This window comes from Canis aureus, chromosome 18 (assembly GCF_053574225.1).
Source record: "Canis aureus isolate CA01 chromosome 18, VMU_Caureus_v.1.0, whole genome shotgun sequence".
In the NCBI taxonomy this organism is placed as follows: domain Eukaryota; kingdom Metazoa; phylum Chordata; class Mammalia; order Carnivora; family Canidae; genus Canis; species Canis aureus.
In genome coordinates this window covers 23,846,175-23,870,650 of record NC_135628.1, presented here as the reverse complement: position 1 = coordinate 23,870,650, position 24,476 = coordinate 23,846,175, and the positions used below count along the sequence as shown (strand labels likewise).

Here is a 24,476-nt window from a genome sequence, read left to right as displayed (position 1 = left end):
TTTTCAAAGAAATTAACTTTTATTTGAAAGACTACTTTTCCTCACACATATCTTCTAAAGACTCTATACTATACAATAATAGCCTGCTTAACCATTGTCCCAATACCAAAATTTCTAACAGCAAAGTATACAATTGCTCTATGTAATAAATAATAAGAGTTGTCCTTCACTGATTAAGGGAATACTTAAATTTCAATAAATTCAACACAAAAATCACACTTTAAATTTTAACAGATGTATTTTAAATACAACATGTTTTGTAGGAGCCCACAAGCTTTCATTTCTTAAAAAAAAAAAAAAGAAGAAAAAAAATGACATCATTTTTAGGGTTCAAAAATTTCGTTCTTCCAAAGAAATGACCAAGTGTTTTCTTTGATAGCTTCAAACTTTCTATACTCAACTATTTGACTGCTCCATGCCACCCCAAACTTTACATGACTGAACTAGTTTTTGTGTTACTATCTTCCCCAAAAGAAAGTTAAAAAAAGGAGTTCATCATAAATGGAGCTCTAGTACGATGTCTAATTCAATATCTAACACAAAAGAAGTCTTAAGATAATTTCTTTCCTCATTTGATTAGTCAGGAATTAATTTTCTGTAAAAGCAAACAAAGCAAACCAAAAGAGGAAAAAACAAAAAGGAAGAAAGAAAGAAAAAGAAAAAAAAAAACATTTACAAGGCATAACATTGGGGGATCCTTTTTTTTTTTTACTTAGATGTTTAACTGCTCAAAATGACAACAATTACATCTTTAAGAGTTTAGTATACTAAAAGGGGTGGGAAGAGCAATACAACTGACAAAGTGTAGATGGTGAATAAACCAAAGATTTTTTGTAAGGGTTCTTTTTAACAAGTAGAAGGATTAGAAGCTTGGGGAAATCCAGAATTAAACAAAACCAAACCCCAAAACCAAACCAAAACAAACAAAAACCCCCCAAAACCAAACCAACACACACACACACACACACACACACACACGAAAAAAAAGAGAAAAGAAAAAGCTGTCCTCATCTGCAATCATTCTGCTTATCAATAGCGTCCTGAAAGAGAACAAAAAAACGAAAGTCAAAATGACAATTATAGTTTGACTTGCCTAGTATTTGTCCTATTAACAATCTCCATACACTCTGATTTTCTAAAATAAACCATTAATCAGAAATGGTTCCTAATGCCACAAAAGTAGAAGTATACGTACTTGGGCTGTAGGAACGAGATCTCGATCGTGATCTGTACCGACTATAGTAAGGAGAAGGTGATCTTCTTCTGTAGGAAATAAAAGATTACTTAGTATACCACATAATCACTTCATTGAAGCAGGTGAAAATAAAAATTTCCCATCATTCAAATACATTCTTTGTGTGCCAATTAATACTAGAACAACAACCATATGGTACAACAAAATACTGGCAAAGATAATCTTTGCCCTCAAACATGAGAAAATAATCTCCCTCTTACTTTCTCAAGAAACCACCATATTAAATATTTGTATTTATACGTATATATAAAAATATATATAAAACACAAATTAAAAGTACCAAATAATACAACTATCATCTAATTTAGAACAGAAATTACAAATTAAAACATTACCTGTACCGGTAATCATAGTCTTCATATCTGTCATACCCACGATCATATCCTCTATCATAGTAAGAATCTCGACGCCTGCCACCTCCTCCACCTCCACCTCCGCCTCCGCCACCGCCACCACCACTACTACAGAAAAATGTAAAAATTTTACAACAATGTGATTATTTCCCAGTATTATTTAATACCAACCGGCACTTAACTAAAATGGAGGGAGAAGGGAAGATAAGAGAAGAGAAATAACTCTCTTCATGTCAGAAACCCCATGTCTCATTTTGCGGAACTCCCATGGTATTATTCTGCTTTGATTTCCTATTCATTACATAAGTAATCAGGAATGATTTCACAAAACTCTGTAAACTATAAACTGCTCTTTTATTAACACACTACCCAAATCAGTAGGACCTTTTGCTTCTGAACAAGATGAAATGGAGCACTGTGCTGGCAAACAGTATCAAAATGCTAAGATGTGAGTCATTAGAACGAAATAAAAAACAATAAACATCAAGATTTAAAAAAGGTTGTTAACCAACCCTGAACAGCAAAAAGAACTAAAACTACCTTACACTGAGACCCAGCACTAAAACAATTTCAAGGTCTGATTTTTAAGTCTTGTGGCAGCAAAATTAAACTAAATACTTTCTTCTATAGTTTTTCCCAACTCCCCATCACAGGGACAATATTTTCATTTTAGCTTTCTGTAGGCTCTCCTTGCCAAACCTTACATTTTCCCCAGTTAAGGTTTCAAAGTAATCAAACACCTTCTTTCACTCTTAAGAAATAGTTGTATGATATTAAAAACGTTTACAAAAGACCTCTATTTCCTGCATGATGTGAAAACTGGCTTAAACAAAAAAATACACACCACTATCTGTAAAACCCTTCCCTATCCACAAGGCTTCTAAAGTCACATTAAGAATAGAAAGAGAGGGATCTCTGGGTGGCGCAGCGGTTTGGCGCCTGCCTTTGGCCCAGGGCGCGATCCTGGAGATCCGGGATCGAATCCCACATCAGGCTCCCGGTGCATGGAGCCTGCTTCTCTCTCTGCCTCTCTCTCTCTCTCTCTCTCTGTGACTATCATAAATGAATAAAAAAAAAAAAAAAAAAAAAAAAAAAAAAAAAAAGAATAGAAAGAGAATACTTAAAAACTCACACTACTTTTCCAGTATTTAATAATCGTTCTGTTTTTTTTTAAAGGCTTTATTTACTCATGAGAGATACACAGAGAGAGAGGCAGAGACATGGGCAGAGGGAGAAGCAGGTTCCCTGAGGGGAGCCCTATATAGGACTCAATCTCGGGACCCCAGGATCACCACCCGAGCCAAAGGCTCAACTACTGAGCCACCCAGATGCCCACTAATTTTTCTATTTGTATGGCACCAAAAAGGACTCAGGAATGACTTTGATGGTTTTAATTTGTCTCTCTCCTCAAATAGATGTAAGAATATACACAAATAACTTTCAATTCTAATTTTATGAAAATCATTTTGTCTCTTTATTAATAAAAAATTTGTGTACATTTCTGCCTCTTACAGTTAGGTTTAAAAACCTGAAATCTGGGGATCCTTGGGTGGCTCATCGGTTTAGCTCCTGCCTTCAGCCCAGGGCATGATCCTGGAATCCTAGGATCGAGTCCCACATCAGGCTCTGTGCATGGAGCCTGCTTCTTCCTCTGTCTGTGTCTCTGCTTTTCTCTCTCTCTCATATATAAACAAATAAAATATCAAAAAACAAAAACAAAAACAACTTGAAATCTTACTGAGTTGGTCTGCCCATGTAGATGCCCGGTGTAGGTGTGTGTGCTCTTTTGGTAATAGAATAATCCACCCGAATTCTTCTACCATCCAGCTCCATTCCATTTGCCCTTTCCATAGCCTGTAAAAGAGAATACGCACAGAAAATCATGCATAATTCAATAATGAGAAACTACTAAAACTGCAATTAGACACATTTTCCATTTGAAATGTGAAAAAATTAAAATTCTCTAAACTTCTTTCCCAAAAAACAGACCAAGATTTTACATTCTAATCCTTGCTACGTGCATGTCAATAGCATTGAGTTTTCTAATGTACACACAGACACTTAAACAGGCCTCTGCTGAAAGACCAGGGGCAGCTGCTGAGAAAGAACCACACAACTTGGCTAACTCATGTCTAGGCAACTCCAACCAAATACTGCAATTCAGGTGACAAGCCTCGGTTAGCCAAAACCATTCCTTAGGTAACACACCGCCACCTAGTGAACTCCAAATATAAAAGAACTTCTAAACCCGCTAAACCTGCCAACTAGTTGCTGTCTTTTTATCTGCACTCACTTTCCCTATCAATTTGCCCCTAAAAAAAAAAAAAATTTGCCCCTAGGCACTAATACCAATAAATGGGATAGTAAGTCAACTACTTCACCAAATTTGCAAGTTCTTGGAACTAAAATTAAAGCTGCCATTTTCATTTTATTTTATAAAGAAACAAACCTGGCAGGGTGGTTATGGGAGCAATCAAAAGCTAGGACAAATACATTTTTAAAAAATTTTAATTGTAGCAATCTATACTTCACAACTTTTTTTTTTTTTTTTTTTAAAGATTATTTATTTATTGAGACGCCTGGGTGGCTTAACAGTTGAGCATTTGCCTTTGGCTCGGGGTGTGATCTCGGGGCCCAGAGACTGAGTCTCACATCGGGCTTCTCATGAGAAACACAGAGGCAGAGACATAGGCATTGGGAGAAGCAGGATCCCCGGAGGACCCAGGACCCTGGGATCATGACCTGAGCCAAAGGCAGATGGCTCAACCACTGAGCCACCTAGGTGCTCCTATACTTCACAACTTTTATTTCAGGTCAGATATCTTACTCTTTTAAAAATTTATACCTTTATCTCTTAATTGAGAACAGAAATAAATCACAAATATGTAACCTAAAAAGTCATATTATGTGATAGATTAAAACATTAGAGGGGCAACCTAGGTGGCTCAGTTGGTTGAGAGTCTTAACTGAATTTTGGCTCAGGTCTTGATTTTGGAGTTGTGAGATCGAGCCCCACACTGGGCTCTGCACTGGGCGTGGAGCCTGCTTAAGATTCTCTTATTCCCTCACCCCCACCCCATCCCTGCTGGTGCGCATGCAAGCTCTCAATAAAAAGAAAATTAGAGAATGCTGATTAGAATGTCTATTACATTAGGTAATATGTAATTTACAACCTGACTGTTAGGTGTTATTTTGTTAGAATGACCTAGGGTTTTTTAACCTACACACTATTGATATTTTTGGACTACTAATTCTATATCGTGGGGGCCTATCCTGTGCATTGTGAGAGGTTTGGTATTCCTGGCCTCCATCCACTAGATGCCACTAGCATCTACAATTTTCTAAAGATAAGCTAACTTTTATTATGACTGTTTATGTTGCAATCAATGTTGTTGATGCAGATATCAATGGCCTATGTCCAACTACTACCACATGTAAAATGGTACAAACAAGAAATGGCAGTATTTGCCATTTATTAGTTTGTTGTGTTTGTTTTTTTAAGTAAACTCTATGCCCAATGTGGGGCTCAAATTCATGACCCTGAAATCAAGAGTTGCGTACTCTACAAACTGACCCAGCCAGGTGCCCCACCATTTATTAAGGTTTGATTTAAATACCACCACTACCTACTTCCTGAGCTGAGGAATATTTAACTGAGCCACCCAGTTACCCTAAAAAGGGTTTGATACAAACTTAACAATGGGCTTCAAATTCTTTAAAATGGAATCTTCTAACCCAATCACAATCAACTTTTAGCATAGAAAGCAAGCCTAGTCTACGGCCATACCACCCTGAACGCGCCCGATCTCGTCTGATCTCGGAAGCTAAGCAGGGTCGGGCCTGGTTAGTACTTGGATGGGAGAAAGCAAGCCTACTGCTCCCTTTATAATCTAGTATGTAATATGTTAAGTAGCACAACTTCAGGGGCATTTGGGTGGCTCAGTCAGTTAAGTACTGCACTTTTTTTTTTTTTTTTTAAGATTTATTTATTCATGATAGACAGAGAGAGAGAGAGACAAAGACACAGGCAGAAGGAGAAGCAGGTTCCATGCTGGAGCCCGACACGGGACTCGATCCTGGGACTCCAGGATAGCGCCCTGTGCCAAAGGCAGGCGCTAAACTGCTGAGCCACCCAGGGATCCCCAAGTGTTGGACTTTTGATTTTGGGTCAGGTCATGATCTCAGTGTCAAGGCTCAGCAAAGTCTGCTTGACATTCTCTCTCTCCTTCTCCCTCTACCCCTTCCCCTGCTTGGATGCTCTCTCTCAAAATCTTAAAAAAACAAAACAGGGTAGCCCCGGTGGCGCAGTGGTTTAGTGCTGCCTGCAGGCTGGGGTGTGATCCTGGAGACCCAGGATCGAGTCCCACGTGGGGCTCCCTGCATGGAGCCTGCTTCTCCCTCTGCCTGTGTCTCTCTCTGCCTCTCTGTCTCTCTCTCTGAATAAATAAATAAATCTAAAATAAAATAAAATAAAAAAACAAAACAAAACAAAACAACCCACCACAATATCAAATCATTGATGTTGATAAGGATCACTATTAGGAAAAGAACAGGGATCCCTGGGTGGCTCAGTGGTTTAGCATCTGCCTTCAGCCCAGAGCCTGATCCTGGAGACCAGGGATCAAGTCCCGCATCGGGCTCCCTGCAGGGAGCCTGCTTCTCCCTCTGCCTGTGTCTCTGCCTCTCTGCCTCTCATGAATAAATAAAATCTTAAACAAAACACAGCAGCACTAAAACAAAAATGAAAAAGGACCAATACTATGTATTATATGTTAAATAATAAAACAGAGTAACAGATGAAAATGGATAAGCAAAGCTCTGTATCTATACACAGGCAGCTAATTTCACCTAAAATTAAACAGATTAAACCTAAATAACATAATTTCTTTTTCTTAAAAAAAAGTTATTCTATACACCCAATGTGGGGCCTGAACTCACAATCCTGAAATAAAGTGTCACTCTCCTTCACTGAGCAAGCCAGGTGCCCCAAAATATAATTTAATTTTTAAAAAGTAAGTTTAATCATCTGCTTGGAGTATGAATAAGACTTAATCAAAAGAGAATACTTATGTAGTTTACTTTTCCCATTAATTCAAACACATATACCTCAGTGTGTAAAACCAGATTTTTCCCAAGATTTTTTTATTTATTCATGAGAGACACAGAGAGGCAGAGACACAGAGGGAGAAGCAGGCTCCATGCAGGGAGTCCAATGTGGGACTCGATCCTGGGACTCTGGGATCATGCCCTGAGCCAAATGCAGATGCTCAACTGCTGAGCCACACAGGCGTCCCTAAAATCAGATTTCAATCAGGATATGCTTATATCAGGAAATAAATAGCTAGAAAGTGAAACTGGAAATTTCCTGTTGTAATACTGAGAGGAAGAGTTTTAACCAAACTCAGGTCACAGAATGAAAGAGAACAGGTTATGGAACTGGGAAACTCTTAGTCAACTTTTAACAACATAATCACGCACATGAGAAAAATTTCAAACTGAAAAATAATTATAAAAACAAAATTACCTCCTTTGAGTCATCTATTCTTTCAAAATAAACAAAAGCAAATCCTCGTGATCGTCCAGTTCGCTGATCATAAACCACATTGACACCACTCAATGGTCCATATCGGGAAAATACTTCACGAAGATCTCTCTCTGTTGTGTATAAACTGAGGCCAAACACTCCAAGACAAGTGTTGGGATCTGGATTTGCCTGTTGAATAAAATTGTGATTTAATTTCAAGTTCCAAATTGAAATAAAAATTAAAACATACAGAAAATACTTTGCTTAGAACACCTTATCTAATACACAAAGTATACTGTTTCAAGTCACTTGGGAAAGAAGAATTAAAGAGGAAAAAAACCAGATGAGTCATATTTTACAGTTCACAGTACATTCAAGCCTTCTTTGGAGTATATTTCCATTGTAGCCTGAATAAAAAACATTCCTACTTCTTTTCTTTTTTAGATTTTATTTTATTCATGAGAGAGACAGAGAGAGAGAGAGGCAGAGACCGAGGGAGAGGGAGAAGTAGGCTCCCTGCAGGGAGCCCAACGCAGCACTTGATCCCAGGACCCTGGGATCACAATGTGAGCGAAAGGCAGATGCTTAACCATTGAGCCACCCAGGCAGCACCCCACATTCCTACTTTCTAGTCCAGCAACTTTCAGAATTAGACTAAGAATCTACCATAGCTTAAAGCCATATTTGTGGTTTATTCAAATGTTTTCTAGCTTACAGCTTTGTACTTAATACGACTGTATCCATTAAGCGCTGATCAGACATTCCTTCATTTTCATTCTTACCAAGGATATTTCAATTTTCCCACAATTCAGATTTGAAAAATCTATGTACAAATTTCAAAACATCATTGAATAGCGGACTCCATCACAGTTCAATAATTTGGTATCACATGAGGGAAAAGCACAGCACAGCCATTAAGCATAGGAACTTTAAGAGTCAAGCAGCTTGGCTGAAACCTGGGCTCTGCCAGTTAGCCAAAAACCAAACCTGACCGTCACATATCCAAGATTCAACTTCCTTATCCATTAAATGTATTGAAAACCTGTACAGTGCTCAGTATGTGTTAGCTATTATTACTACATGTATTTCTTTGCCAGCTTCCCCTACTCCTCACCAAAACTTTTAAATCTCAATATTTTCTTTTTTCTTTTTTTTAAAGATTTTATTTATTTATTCATGAGAGAGAGAGAGAGAGAGAGAGGCAGAGACACAGGCAGAGGAAGAACCAGGCTCCATGCAGGTAGCCTGATATGGGACTCGATCCTGGGACCCCAGGATGATGCCCTAGGCCAAAGGCAAGCACTAAACCACTGAGCCACCCAGGTGTCTCTAATCTCAATAATCTTCAACTCAGTTTATGTTTTATTTTTATTTTTTTAAGATTTTATTTATTTATTGAGACACACAGAGAGAGAGGCAGAGACACAGACAGAGGGAGAAGCAGGTTCGGAACCAGAGGGGAAGACGTGGGACTTGATCCCAGGTCTCCAGGATCACACCCCGGGCTGCAGGCAGTGCTAAACCGTTGCGCCACCAGGGCCGCCCTATGCTTTTCATTTTAATTCACAGAGCATGTTTTCCCTCCCCCCAAATTTCATCTTTTAACTACTCCAAAGTCAAGAAAATATATTAAAATGTATAAAAACAGGGATCCCTGGGTGGCGCAGCGGTTTGGCGCCTGCCTTTGGCCCAGGGCGCGATCCTGGAGACCCGGGATCGAATCCCACGTCGGGCTCCCGGTGCACGGAGCCTGCTTCTCCCTCTGCCTGTGTCTCTGAGCCTCTCTCTCTCTCTCTGTGACTATCATGAATAAATAAATAAAATCTTAAAAAAAATAAAATAAAATGTATAAAAACAATATTCATATGCCTAAGGATGTTTTTGGAGTACCACCTTATTTTTTATTTCCTTAAGTAATCTTTACACCCAATGAGGGGCTCAACCACACCACCCTGAGATCAAGAGTCACATGCTCCACTGACTGAGCCCCTGTAGTACCACTTTAAAATAATGGTCTAGTCTCATGAAAGCAAGATATTATGCTCTGACTAAACATATAAAAGACAAGTTCATTAATTTTTCAAAACCACATACCCTGCTGCCTGTATGTCTTCTCCGGTTAGACATTGGAGAATGACTTCGGCTTCTTCGACGCCGGTATTCTGGTGTATATGACCTACTTCGAGAGCGTCTCCTGTGAGAGTGAGAATGGGATCTGGATCGAGTGTAACGTCTATGAGAATGCCTCCTTGACCTCGACCTTTGAGAGAAATAAATTTAGGTAAGTATACTGAAGCAAGATGGCTAGTGCCACGGATCTATACATGTATTCCAGTTCCTAAGGAAAGAATATTCTTCTTGTTCTCCTCATCACTATTCATGTTCTCAGTCTGTCCTTTCTATGTTCACTCTTTTCACTTTATATTACAAGCATGTTACAACTCTACCTTCTCTAAAAAGAAAAAGGGATGGGGGGACAGGAAAACAAGGAGCCACTATTTAATGGGTTTCAGTTTTACAAGATGAAAAGAGCTCCGGGGACAGACGGTGGTGGTGGATGCACACTGTGCAACCATGTGGATATATTCTCCACCACTGAATCATATACTTAAAAATGATTAAGACTGTAAATTTTATGTTATGTGTATCTTACCACAACAAAAACAACACAAACCACCAACTACCATAGTAAAATCCTTTGATTCTTACCATCTTCTCAATATAGTTCTAAACTCCCTTCACTATTATTATTATTATTTAAGATTTTATTTATTTATTCATAGAGACACAGAGAGAGAGAGAGAGAGAGAGAGAGGCAGAGACACAGGCAGAGGGAGAAGCAGGCTCCATGCAGCGAGCCTGATGTGGGACTCAATCCCGGGTCCCCAGGATTACACCCCGGGCGGCAGGCGGCGCTAAACCGCTGCGCCACCAGGGCTGCCCCTCCCTTCACTATTAAATACCATTTCCTTTCTAATCTTTCCTTAGCTCACTGCAACCTAGCATCTACTAAATTAATTCAACAACCCAAATGCCCATGTAACAGTCTTCATTTCCTCAAGCTTAGTCTTCATTTCCTCAAGCTTTCTACAGCATCTCACCCATTCCTTCCACTGCTGATTCCCTAGTTCAACTCTTATCTCTATTTCCGGTCACTGATTCTCTTTGCCTCTTAATGCAACAACTTCTTTTTTACTATTCATGTGACTCATCCCTAATAGAACACCCAGATCAGCAGTGATCACAGTCTTACAAAATAACTTGTTTAAGATGTTCAATAAATGTTATACATGTTAAGGGCCAGAAAGTCTAAAAAGACAACACATGGGTGAAAAGAATAAACTAAGGAGGGCAGTTTATTCAAAACAAAGAAGGCTAACGATAAAGCTGAGAGATATAAATTTTACTAGGTAGACAGGGGAAAAGTGTTCTAGGAATATCAAGAGCAAAGGTTCTTTGGCAAGACATGGAGATATGGTTCCTGGCAAATTTAGGATAGTTTTAGGTATTTTTCATTTTCCTTAGCATTATTTTATAGTCTCAATGAAAACAACAACAACAACAACATTAATAAGAAAACCTGTCATTTAAAATATCAATTTTGGGGCACTTGCATGGCTCAGTCAGTTAAGCACCTACCTGCCTTTGGCTCAGGTCATGATCTCAGGGACCTAGGATGGAGCCCCATGTCAGGGTCTCTGCTTGCAGGGAAGCTGCTTCTCCCTTTCCTCCCTGCTTGTGCTCTCTCTTGCTATTTCTCTCAAATAAATAAACTCTTTGAAAAAGAAAATATCATTATTTTTAAATAGTAATGAAAAACGAGACATTAATTAAAAACCCTTATGGAGGGATCCCTGGGTGGCACAGCGGTTTAGCGCCTGCCTTTGGCCCAGCGCGCGATCCTGGAGACCCGGGATCAAATCCCACGTCAGGCTCCTGGTGCATGGAGCCTGCTTCTCCCTCTGCCTGTGTCTCTGCCTCTCTCTCTCTCTCTCTGTGACTATCATAAATAAATAAAAAAAAAGATGTTAAAAAAACCCAAAAAAACACAAAACCCTTGTGGAGTGCCTAACTTTCCTCTAAATCGGATAATGATTAAGTGTTGTAAGAGAATAGAGAGCATGCATGCTCTTTAATGTTTTCAGGTGATGCTCAAGCAGAGAATGAATTAAGTGACTGAATATCTTGAGGGAAGAGAATTCTAGGCTGAGAGCAGCATGTGCAACGGTCCTAAAATGAAAATATGCTTATTTCTGTTTGCACATCCAAATTCTACACAGTGCTATTCTGTCACATGTATATTTAACAAGAATGGTTATTAATTGAGTTGGATCCTGGCTATGATGGAGAAAAAAAGACATAGCTGTGGACTCAAAAAAAGTACAGCCTTTTAACCAATTGTCTCATGCTCCACCATCAAGCAAACTCTACACAAAGACACATTATGTCTCTAATCAAGAAATTATTTATGACTTAACCATCCAGGTTGTTTTTAAACTTTCATCTATTCCCGCACAGCTGGGACATCTGATACAATGAACTTTGTGGTGTTCACTAGTCTTTACTGTCAGTGGAAACAACAGTGGTAGGGGCTTCTGAATCACCCAGAGACTCCTCCACTCCCCACCCCAATTACATCTGGCCAGATTTCCACTCTGGACCTGTTGAGTCTCTATCTATCTATCTATCTATCTATCTATCTATCTATCTATCTATCTATCAATCTAATCTAATCTAATCTATCTAATCTATGTAATCACGACCTGAGCTGAAGGCAGCTGCTCAACCACTGAGCCACCCAGGTGTCCTGGAATGTGAATCTTAAAAAATCTTTACTGAGCTAAATCACATACCAAGTCTCCAACGGAGAAAATTACGTTTTTGTTGTACAAATATTGCTGAAATAAAATCAAACTCCAATCCTCAATAGCCAAGTACATTTACATCAATTAACATATTTAATTTATAAAGCCAGTTTTTTTTTTTTTTTTTAAAGATTTTATTTGAGACAGAGAGAGAGGGGGAGAGAGAGAGGGAGAGAGAGATGCAGAGACACACAAGCAGAGGGAGAAGCAGGCTATATGCAGGGAAGCCCGACGTGGGACTTGATCCCGGGTCCCCTGGGCTGAAGGCGGCACTAAACCACTAAGCCATATGCAGGGAAGCCCGACGTGGGACTTGATCCCGGGTCCCTTGGGCTGAAGCCAACACTAAACAAGCAAGCTACCAGGGCAGCCCTAAAGCCAGTTTTTTAATATATATATGTGTGTGTATATACATTTATAAATAAAATAGCTAGCTATAATAGCTAGATAGGCTAATTGGGTAAGAGATGACTCAACTCTGCCTTATCTAAATCTTATCTAGAACATTCATTTCTTTATTTTTTATTTTATTTTATTTTTTTTTTTTAAAGATTTTATTTATTTATTTGAGAGACAGAGGGAGAGGCATAGGCAGAGAGAAACAGGCTCTATGCAGGGAGCCTGATGTGAGATTCAATCCTCTGACTCCAGGATTACACCCTGGGCCGAAGGCAGACACTCAACCACTGAGCCACCCAGGCACCCCTCATTTCTTTATTTTTTGAGGTTTGAGAGAGAGAGAGAGAGAGAGACCAAGCGCGTGCACACACAAGAGAGTCAGCATAAATGGGAGGAGGGGCAGAAGGAGAGAAGCAGACTCCTCCCTGAAGAGCAGAGCCTGATGCAGGGCTCAATTTCAAGACTCTGGGAACATGACCTTAGCAGAAACCAAGAGTTGGATGCTTAATGAACTGAGCTACCCAGGCACACCTAGAACATTTATTTCTCAACTCCACATTATTTTTGTGAAATTTCTATACAAAATGCAGCAAAACCGAGGGACTTGGTAAAAACCACCCTGCTCTAAAAAAATCCAAGTTAAGTATCTTTATTATTATTTTAAGCACACTTACCTGGATTTTGATCTTGATCGAGAATGGGATTCAGAGTGTTTGGAAACTCTTGATGGACTACGAGATCCTGACCTGCTCTCCGATTTTACACGAGCAGGAGTTCCCGTTGGAGATTTTGACTGAGAGCGAGACTCCTAACAAAGAAGACAGTATTACAAATGGCACTGGTCACGTAGATGCCTAACACCTAACATTTAATGTACCGTAATTATTTATATTGATTGCTCCTGAAAAACAAATGGTTAGGCAACACCCTCCAGAAAAAAATTTCAGCTCATTAATAACCCATTGTTAATACTGCTAACTGTCCTCAATAATTCCCTACTTGAACCAGATCACCAATTCTCTATTAACTAAGAAATCATGCAAATTCATCTACAACTTGATCATACAGACACTGGAACATAAACCATACATTTACTTAACCTAGGACCCATTCATTCTTCCAGATTCTTTTAATTCTACTTCACTCTTGCTTTCTACTTCTCTTCATTCTTCATTGAGTTTTTCATTTTTCATACTTCGTGTATTCTTCCCCAATTCAAACAATTCAAAATAGCCTTAAAAAAAATATTCAAGTGCTTCTATCTGACCAATCTTCTGTTCAATTTTTTCCCCCATTCAATTTTAATTTTCTGATCTTTAATACTTTTCATTAGCCTTCTTTTATCTTGATTTATCTTCCACATTCTTGGAAAAAACTCTTCAATTTCTTCACGAACATTAACCTTAATGGAAAAAGAACATTTAGTATATTTAAGCACGTGGGGATTATAAAACTCTGCTGGAGTTCAGAATGTTATCTACCAAATGGAAAAGCCAGCAGGTAAAGTGCAAATAACTAGTTTATTAAAAAACAATTTTATAATCTTTAAAATTGTCCAAAGTCTAGTTTCTAACAATTAAAAAATTTACTGAATTTATCTAAATGTTTTTACCATATTCTTCACCCTCCTCCCCTCTCAGGTTTCATCCTAGTTCCTAAAACGTGAACAATTTTAATATAAGTACTTAACCCAAGCATAAATCTAACATTATCTGTAATCCCCCCCCACCTATGTCTTACGTTTTTACTAACTTGTAACTTGAAGATTCTTAATCATCTTAAAATAAGCTTTCACTAAGCCATACTAAGATACCAAGGTACAATTAAAGCAAAGCATTCTAGGCTGAAATTTGTACACAACCACCTAAAACTCACATATTATAGGACACATGCTGAGGTTCAAAGAAGTAAAAAAAATTATATTGGTGAAATTACTAACATCTTCTTCCAAGTATGTTTGACCACTATCTTTGCACACGGACTTAATCAGAAACATATGGTCTGATGTAAAAGCAGTATAAAGAAAAAACAAAGGGGAAAAGGGCATGAAATTCTTAAAATTCCCCCTTTGGTTTGTAAATTACTATTACATGTAGTTTTGCAACTGTGCCATTTTAATATTCTATATTATCCATGAAGTATCATAACGTACAAAAGTTACAAAATTAGTATCATGGTCTTTATTTTTTAGTTACACCAATTTTACTCATAGTTTTGCATATTTTATGCAGTTATACATATATACATATATCCCCCCCAATGACTATATTCTGTAGAAAACTGGCTTCTGAAAAGCTGGATATAAATCAACTCTCCAAATCAAATGATTTAAAATTGATTAAGAGATTTTAAAAATTTGACAGATATATGAGGCACTGATGACCAAAGTAGGACAGTTTGGTTTCTCTGTCCTTTTAAGTCTTGATTATTAGTGTTAAAAAAAAAAATAATAAAAATTAATCACCGCAACTCCACACCAATTTTCATTTATGCCACAAGACTACCACGCAACTTCCTTAAAATTTTCCCCCTATTTGGAGTTTAATGTCAAAAGACTTACTTATCAAGAACTGTACTAATGCTGCTACGCCTATTTGGTTTTTTAGATGCAAACAAAAGTGAAATATATAGATAGCTACCTTTCTATTCATTATCAACCTTTCCCATTTAAGCTACCTACTACAGTAAGTCTTTCAAGCACATTTCTGATACTCTCTAAATTCCTGGACAGATGCCTGGAGCAGCAATTTAGGCTTTTTCATTCACTGAAACTGTAAAAGCAGCATATTCAGTACTAAAAAAAAAAAGTAATAGCTAATTTGCCTGTAATTGAAGCATCACATAGACTGGTTCATTAAACTGAAAAGAATGATCTTCCCCTCTCTCTTGGCTTTCCCTTCTATAAAACAAATCCTGTGGTATAACATTTATCTTACTGTAGAACAGCAGTAGATGGAATATTACCTATGAACATCACCACAGCTCATGTTATACATACATATCAGAATGTACTCTGTAACACTATAAAACCTTTAATTTTACAAGTATAAAAATCAAAGTCTTATATTAAAACTGAAAATTTATTCTTAGAAGCTTATGTGAAGCTTCCTAGTGCATAATAAAAATATTATGGTCCAAATATGTGTACATTCGATTTCCAAGTCTTCCCTCATAAATGTAACAGTTGAAAATTATTCAAAAGTGATGAAAATGCCACTTCCTAGGAATTAATATAAACTAGGAAACTTCGTAGCACCTTAAAGTTTAAATTTCAGTTCTGGCACAGCAACTCATTGGAAATGGTTTAACAAAATATTAAGATATAAGAGTATCTTTTCAAAAGACATTAGAATATTCTAAAACAATCCTGCTTTTTAATTACCTAAGGTATCACCAATACCTAACAACTCCTTTGTTGCCTATCCTTCAGTTTTTATATACCAGGGAAACCTGAATCGGCCTTCATTTCTTTGCAAAATCATTCAAGGTTAAGAAAGAGTCCTCTTAATTCCCTTTCAACACCTAGTTATAAAGTTGTCACTACCATTTTAATCTCCAAAAACAATTTAGAGACTTCTCTCAAAAGGTAAATCAATTAACTGTCAGTAAACTTAACTTGAAGAACTACAAAGCATAAAATAAACTTTTAATTCTTCAGAATTACTTTTGCTATAATACAAAAAAAGGGGGGGCGCGCGCATCATTCTAAGAACTGGTAAAGTCTTCATGCATAGAAAAATGGTCATATGAATATTTGCCATTTTTCAGTAACTTTATTTTTCAAAAGCAGTTCCAAGTAAGTACCATTTTCATTAAACTGTGCATTAGAAACCAAGATACAATAAGCCCTTTATGGACAAATGCTAGATTATCTTTTTCTACCTTTGACTTGTCTTCATTACGAAATGGTAACTTCTTTTTTTTTTCAAAGAAATACACACAACTATTCAAAATTTGGAAACTGAATTGAAATTGCAAACAGCAAAATAAAATACTGAGAAAGGATGGTTATCTGTCCTGTTTCACTAGCCTATACTTAATCTACTCTTAAAGCTGTTCAAATTCTGCAAATTCCTCAGTAACCTGCATCTGAATCCAACAACAACAACAAAAACAAAAATACACTCTCTAGTTGAAATGGGCAGATTGACTCAACCAAATCATATCCAAGTTTTCAATAGGAATCAAACAGGCTTCCAGTCTACCTTACCTATTATAAACCAGAAGCCAGGCAGAAAGTTTTCACAGTACAACGTGCTTAAACAGTGTGTGTTTGTTCTTATAACTATTCTTTGTTATCAAGGTACCTCTGGTGGTAGCTGAAGGACACAGCCAAAAATAAAAAAAGAACTAACCATGAATACTAAGAGAGTACCACAGTATCCAATTCAAGCAATCTGTGTTAAAAAATACAGCTGCATTTTACACACTGTAAATAACCACAACAACCATGTACTATTCTTTCAATCAAGACAAAGGGTTATTAAGTATATGCACAAGTTGTTGCAGAACATGAACAATTCCTATGGTAAGCAATAATTGCAGTATATCTTTTAATACAACTAGTATTATATAATGGGTGGAAGAAAAAAATTCCAACATATATGCTTAGTACTTAAAGCCCATTAAAATAAACATGTAACATGTAGATGCTAAACTATATCCTATTCTAATATTATGGTAATGAAAATTCTATGCCAAGTCATAGTGCCAAGTTTATACAAATTCAAATCTATAATAGCATAAACTTTTAAAACAAACTATCTCAAAACATTTTCCCACTACTTTATGAAATCAAGAGATCTATTTCTCTAAAAAAAAAAAAACCACTAGAGCATTTAGGTAAATTTTATGTCCCAAGGGGGGTGGTACTTAAAATTACTCCAATAGCTTATAATATTTATTGTACTAAGAACTTCATTCTTTGGGGCTTATGGGAAACCACTGTTTATTCAATTCTTTAATTTCAGTCTACATAAACAGCAGTTCTGCCTACTTCCCGAGTACAATAGGCTGCTTCTCTTGGACTCTTTAAGCTTATAAAAGAAACCCACTCTTAACCCATAACTGCTATGAAAGCAATTCCTTAAAAATACCTGTATACTACATTTTTTTATTTTTATTTTTTTTTGTGTATACTGCATTTTAAGTGAGATTAAAGCAGTCTTTCCATCTGCAAAGGCTCACAGATATTCTAACACTGTGTCTTTACATTCTCTGAAATTTGGAATAATTTTGGAAATGCTTAAAGAAATTACGTAGGAATTGGCACTTGTGCATACATAATAAAATTTAAACTAGTCATAAGTGCAAAATTACCTGTAAAATTTATCTTTTGTACAAATTTTAAATATGGTTCATAAACTGGCCAGCTTATTTGTCATGATCAATTGTAATGTCCAAAAGGTTTAGCTATATTAAAAGCCAATAAATAACAGCTAAAACCAAATTGTTCACTAAGAACCTGTGATAGAATTTTCTACTTAGATTCTCATCTTCTAAGATCATAGGAGTATTTATGAATCTTGAGTAAGACAGACTACAGGGCCTTAGTTTAAAAACAACAACAACAAAACTTCTACCTCAGATTGGTCAGGCAGCCCTAGTCACTTAAACTTTCGGTGAAAAATCATGAGACAATAAAGATTATACACAACTACCTACTGATAGTAATTTAGAGGTGGAAAGGGAAACTACATTTCCTTTCCTTATTCCTCTCAGAATTTTTTTTTTTTTAAGTGTTTACTGATTCTTTTTGTTATCTGATCATTACACCATTTTCTCACCTGCACTTCTGTCCTGCTAAATCTGTTAGGACAAGTGAATAAATAACAATCAGTATTAACTCATTTAGCATACAAATATATACTTTTTACAAAGGTTCCACGGTTAGTTATTTGATGCCTGAGCACCCACTGATAGTATCAAAGAGGTTTTCAAGCTGTCGGGAAGATTTTAAGAAATTATCACGTTGATTATCCATGGCCATCTCAACTTGTTCCACTACACATACCATGGGTGAATAAATTCAGTTTTCAAAATTAAATCCATAAAGAAAACTCATATGTATTTTTTTACGACTCTCATTCCTAAATATTTAAATCTCTTTGCATTCTTTCAGATCTCATGATTTTTATTATCTTTAGGAATGGCACAAGTCATTAAGCATCTATTAATCTATTAACAAATCTGTGCACCATGGACCCAAGTCACATTGCTCCTTTTAAAAATCCCACCTTCTTCTTATATCAAGTAAATTAGCACCCTTCAGTGCAATAGTCACAAATATTAAAAAATCGAGCATTAAAAAGTTTCCTTAAGTTTACACATACTTTGCTTAAAATATGACAGGAGGAATAAAAAAGCATTAAAATTGGATAAATGATGGAACTTTAACAACCTAAGACGAGACTGTCTTGTTTTTTTTTTTTTTTTAATTTTTATTTATTTATGATAGTCACAGAGAGAGAGAGAGAGAGAGAGAGAGAGAGGGGCAGAGACACAGGCAGAGGGAGAAGCAGGCTCCATGCACCGGGCGCCCGACGTGGGATCCGATCCTGGGTCTCCAGGATCGCGCCCTGTGCCAAAGGCAGGCGCTAAACCGCTGCGCCACCCAGGGATCCCTGTCTTGGGTTTTAATAGTTAGTATTACGAGAAAAATTTTATCCTTTTGTAATAGGTGGATGTGATGATAATATATGACATTGAATTGCCAAAATAACTATTTTTTTAAAGATTTATTTATTTATTTATTATAGACAAGAGAGACAGACAGACAGACAGACAGACACAGGAGGAGGGAGAAGCAGGTTCCATGCCGGGAGCCTGACGTGGGACTCGATCCCGGGACTCCAGGATCCTGCCCTGGGCCAAAGGCAGGCGCTAAACTACTGAGCCACCCAGGGATCCCTTTACTAAGTATTTTTTAAGAGATAAATTGCTGACCTGATATTTTTATCTATAAAAGAGATTTTGTCTTTTTTTTTTTTTTTTAAGGAAGAGGGTAAACTTCCCTTGTACTCTCACATTTACTTAAGTTTCATCAATAAAAAAAAAAAAAAAAAGTAAAACCTAGCTTAAGGGTTTGTTTTGTTTTTAAAGCCAGTCACCAAGATGGGTTCTGAGTGGCATAATCAACACTCCAATTATGTCAAGTTTCAGGGAAGAAATAAAAGCTTCCCCTATTTCTGCTATTCTTTAATGAAATATCTTAACACTCACATTTTAATTCCCAATGGGTACAGAATTTGTATTTATTTTGCTTTTCACTTCTGTCATCCAGTCAAACCATCTAGTATATTAAGAAGGCGAACACCAGGAGTTGCTTAAAAATATTCTAACTACTAAAGATGCCAGAATGAACTTTGTTTTTTTTTTTTGTTGTTGTTGTTGTTGTCAGAATGAACTTTGAAAAGGAGACAGGAATAAGTATTATCTTTCCTCTTCAATTGTACTGCAAAGTATAGACAATATGGAATTGTAAGATGGACTCCTACATGAGAATCATTAACCTCTATTAAAAACAATGGGCCACTGTATGAAAAAAAAAATTGGGCTTAACATTTTCCTAAGATTTGTCTAAAAAAAAATAAATTAGGGATAGAGGGTGAATAAAGTAAAATGATAAGAAAAGCTTAATTTTCATTTCCCTTAATTTCTATGAAGGAGACTAAGATTTTTTTTGAGCCCTAAACTAATTTTAGGTGAAGCTGTGTGAAGCAAACTCTTTAGGAAGGTGACAGGCAAAGTCAAAGCTGAAGTGCCAACCTCAATCTCAGCTCCAAAAACCATTTCTACTTAAACTATTTCTGTTGATATACATACCCCAAGTAAACTGCTTTAATCAGCCTATTTATTTTAAAGGCACCCCTATTCTCCTGGATCCCTTGTAAATGTTTCACTCATTCTTTACATCCCACTGCTGTCCTGTTTAGACCAGTTTTCATAGTTTCCTTCTTTAAATAGTTCAAGTGGGCCTTACTACTCTTCTTGTACTTCTTGTACTTCTCTTCTGCTCTTTACTAAAATTCCTTTCATTATGCCACTCCCAGAATTAAGAATTAATACATGCCTTCTTTCTGCGTATCGGATTGTGTCCAAATCCCTGTATCTAGAATTCAAAACCCTCCGTCATCTGCATAGTAAGGCAAATCTACCTTCTCACTACCTCAGTAACCTCCTCATTGTCATATCCATACAATCTATTCCCTAACCATAAAATCCAATGTGAGTTTTACACATTAGGTAAAACTTTCTCTTCCCCCAGCTCACAAAACTACTCAGCCCCGTTTTCTAAATTCTATTAATTCTAGAACAGGGCACTCGATTATATACTTACTTTTACCTACATTTGAGCTGTCAGTCATCTCAAATTAGATTCCTAGTTCTTTTTCCCTCAAGAACACCTGACCTTTACTAAAAAGGCAGTAGTAGATGCTTAACAGTTCTACCTCGGGCAGAAGGGAATTTTGACAGGGTTAACTATTAGGGTTACTTACAACAAAATGCAGCCAATTACATTTTCTTTCCTAAAGTTCTTTTACTCCAGTACTCTACATTGGAAGAGACATTATATATAATCATAATCTATGTATGCAATGAACAATGGCATTGGGATGACAGGAGGAATAATGGCAATGGACTGGGACCTGTAAAATTGATTAGTGACTATAAGATCTTCTAGGCCTCAAGTTTTTAATTTCTAAAACGATTTGAATATTCCAGTACTTGTAAAAAGATTGTAAGCAGTACATTCAAAAATATGTGAAAAATCTGGCAGTGGGGTGGGGTGTGGCAAGATTCTAAAATGCTATAAATATCAGAACTATTAGTCCTGTTTCTTCAATGTGTTCTACAGTCCACAGAAAATTACCCTCTAAGTATCTTTTCAGTAAGATGGGGTTAATGGTTGTACTATTTATCCCATAGATACAGCAAACAAATCTGACCTGTCAATGTTGACTGTTACTTATAAAATTTGAACCACTTAAAAAAACCTCAAAGACATCATTTGAAAATCCTGTTTTGAGCCTCTCTAAATGACAACACAACTGTATTCTATAAAAACTTTTAAAAACTGGTTTGTGGTTAGCAGATAAGAGATCAGAGTAGTTTAAAAACCAAAAGCACTAGTGAATACTAAACTGTTGAAACAATTTTTAAAAAGGTACACCCTTAGAAAAGCTCCTGGCATTCTCCTAATTCTTTAACCAATTAAAATTTCTATAACCAACCTACAAAAAAGAAAAAAAGATGTAACAGGTAAGGGTGCGCATATTTATTATTCAATCTGCTGAGTTCATTTCCACTAAAATACCCTCAGATATCACCTGACAAAAATATTGCTCTATGACCGTAAACACTGTAAGGTGGGAGAACCCTTTTTCTATGAAAGTAAAATGTTAATGTCTACATACATTTTAGCATAATACTGGGTGGGAATCTTACATACACTGCTTTCTTAAGTGGGTGACAGTTATCTAGAACTTGTTCCATTCCTTGACTTGATGAGTAATTAAAACATTAAGAACTTAAAGGAGAAGAAGGTCCCACATAGTCCTCTTCACTTTCCCATAAACCAAAACAAACATTAGCAAAAAATAAATTTCTGTACTGAAGTCAACGGACGAAAAGATTAATGGACAGCAAAAATTACTTCCCATAACTACCTAACATGATCAAAACAAGCAACTTACACCAAATATTTTTCTTACAAGATTTTTTAAAAGTTTAGTTGGGACAATCAATATCCCATCCTAAGAAATAAGCAGGCTCAACTACTCACTATACCTTTGATAGAGATTTTAAAAATCCAATCTTAAAGGCACTACAAAGTTGTTTGGTTTCTAACCTATTTAAATCTCTTTCCTCACAACAAATTGATCTTCTGATATAACTGGTTTCGAGTACTTTTATTACGAGCTTCTACAAATGATAAAATTCGTGCCATCCACCACACACCATCAGTGTTTTTATGCGTTTCCCCTAGTGACTACAATACCAACAAAACAAGAACTTGCTGCCTGGGGATTTTCTTTTCAGGGTTTCACACGAACCCACTTCCACCAATTACCACTAACGAGGGTAACTTCGGAAGCAGAATTCAAATTATCAATGTTCTACTACACCTAGGCTGAGGATGACTTATCTTTGTGATCTTTATAGTCACTGACCCCCAAATAATGGAAATCCTTGAGCCCTCTTTGCTGGATGCGATTAAGAAGAGAAAATAGGGAGAGGGACTTTAGTTTTCAGGTAGCATTCCGAGTTGCAGAATAGTATTAAAACTCACTAGGTATTTTTAAAACACTGAGCCACAAAATTTGTTCAGTTACGTAAGAATAAGGTTTGTGTTTTTTTTTTTTTTTTACCGTAAAAACCTGCAAAGAAGTGGTTTTTAGATGAAAGATCACAGGAAGGAATGCATTAGAAGGTGAGATATAAAGAGAGAGAGGGGGGAAAAAAATAAAAAACCCAACATCAAGGAATTAGAAAATTCAGGCGTTATAGCATTTCCACATTCATTTTGAAGTGAAAAGAAAGTAGAAGGGGACATTAAGGGAAAAGGGCTCCTCGCGTAGTTTTCCCCTCACAGCTCTCGTCTTAAGAACGCTTAAGGGTCGGTGCGGTCGTTGACTAACCACTTCATTAGGCTCGTCCCACCTTCAACCTCAAGGCTTTCGCCTTTATAGACGCAACGCCGCCGGTTCCAACAGAGACGCGGCCGCTCACTGCAATAGAGAGCCAAGGAGACACAGGCCCCAGCTAGTCCCACGCCAGCTTCTCCCCGCCCGGACAACAGCCCCGCGCAGTTTCGACCCCGAGACCCTCTACGATGCTCGGGGGTCGCCACAAATGCCACCGCAGGAAGCACCTACCACTATCCGGCCGGAGGGGAACTCCCTGCCGTCTCCTCCCGCCCCACCGCGACGGGGACCTACTCCTCGGAACAGAGGTGAGGAAGCCTCAGGGGTTGGGGAGAAGGGAGGGCGCACTGCGGGGGGGAATCGGACCCAGGAGTCCAGGTATCAGTCAGTCTCCAAAAAACGGGGGGGGGGGGGTTATCCGCGGTGTTTGGGGGGAAAGAGTGGAACCCAGAAGCCATCTTGGTATGTGAGGAAACCACCGCGATGGCTCCAGAGAGGCTGCTCCCCGCGGGCCCCCGCAGGACTCCCCGCAACCCCGCCCGACCGCGCTCGTCCCCGTGAAACCCCGAGCATCGGGCCGCCGCCGAAGACGGCTCCCGCGGCTTTGTACTCACTCTGCCCTCGAAGTTGTTCTCCTCTACATCACTCATGTCGGCCAGGCGCTCCCCAGAACTAAATAAGAGACAAGTCTCGGCTTGAGAGCCGATGGCCTAATCAACCGCTGACTGGACCGTGGGGAGGAGGAAAGAGTCGGCAACAACGGCCGCTCCACTCCACTCCCACTCGGTCGCAGGCTCCGGCAAAATGGCGCCGGCCCCGCCAGAAACCTTCTGGCCTCCCAGTGCGCGACGTAAGGGGGCGGGCGCTCCTGTGACGTCACTAGCCCCGCCTCCCGCGAGGCTTTGTGGTGGTACCGGCCTACCTGGGAGGCGGGCGGGGGATGGCGTGTGCGGGGCGCCGAGGCGCCTGGGCTCAGAATCCCCAGCAGAGTGACCTTTCTTTCTTTCTTTCTTTCTTAAATGTTTTATTTACTTACTTATTCATGAGAGACAGAGAGAGAGAGAGAGGCAGGGAGCCCGACCTAGGACTCGACCCCGTGTCCCCAGGATCACGTCCTGAGCTGAAGGCGGCGCTAAACCGCTGAGCCACCTGGGCTGCCCCAGAGTGACCTTTCTAACACGTTCTATTGAAGATTTTGAGTCACCAGGTGGGCTTTTATTGACCTTGGCCCCTTTAAATATTTTCCAAAGGGATTCTGATGGAACGGAAAAAACTGGAAGCATATACAGGATAAAATTTAGTATGTTCTTATTTTTGGGGGTATTCTCAATGCTCTATTCCTACCCTTCAACCTTTGCCCCTTGTAAGGCTATCAACATAATACCTGCGCAGGGGGATTTTAATGAAAAGTCACAGTTCTTGCCTCACTCCTGG

At 38.1% G+C, this 24,476-nt stretch overlaps 2 protein-coding genes across 4 annotated transcripts in view; one reads left to right on the top strand and one right to left on the bottom strand.

The window, feature by feature from the left end:
- On the bottom strand, positions 1–23,872 carry TRA2A (transformer 2 alpha homolog). 2 transcript variants are annotated; one of them, XM_077856516.1, is made up of 8 exons: positions 23,657–23,872; positions 13,071–13,204; positions 9,227–9,392; positions 7,133–7,321; positions 3,347–3,462; positions 1,591–1,716; positions 1,196–1,263; positions 1–1,040 (listed from the first exon to the last, which is right to left on the bottom strand). In XM_077856516.1, the coding sequence occupies exons 1-8, from the start codon at positions 23,690–23,692 to the stop codon at positions 1,030–1,032; spliced, it is 846 nt and encodes a 281-aa protein (XP_077712642.1). In that variant the 5' UTR covers positions 23,693–23,872; the 3' UTR covers positions 1–1,029. The 2 variants fall into 2 exon arrangements, with proteins under 2 accessions (XP_077712642.1, XP_077712643.1); XM_077856517.1 differs by having other exon boundaries at positions 1,591–1,713.
- CCDC126 (coiled-coil domain containing 126) overlaps positions 23,233–24,476 on the top strand; it is a 106,256-nt gene continuing 105,012 nt past the window's right edge. The window contains exon 1 of one of the 2 annotated variants that reach the window (XM_077856525.1): positions 23,233–23,350. The gene's annotated coding sequence lies outside the window, so the exon portion shown is untranslated. The remainder of the gene's footprint in view (positions 23,351–24,476) is intronic. The other variant, XM_077856521.1, reaches the window with a different exon arrangement.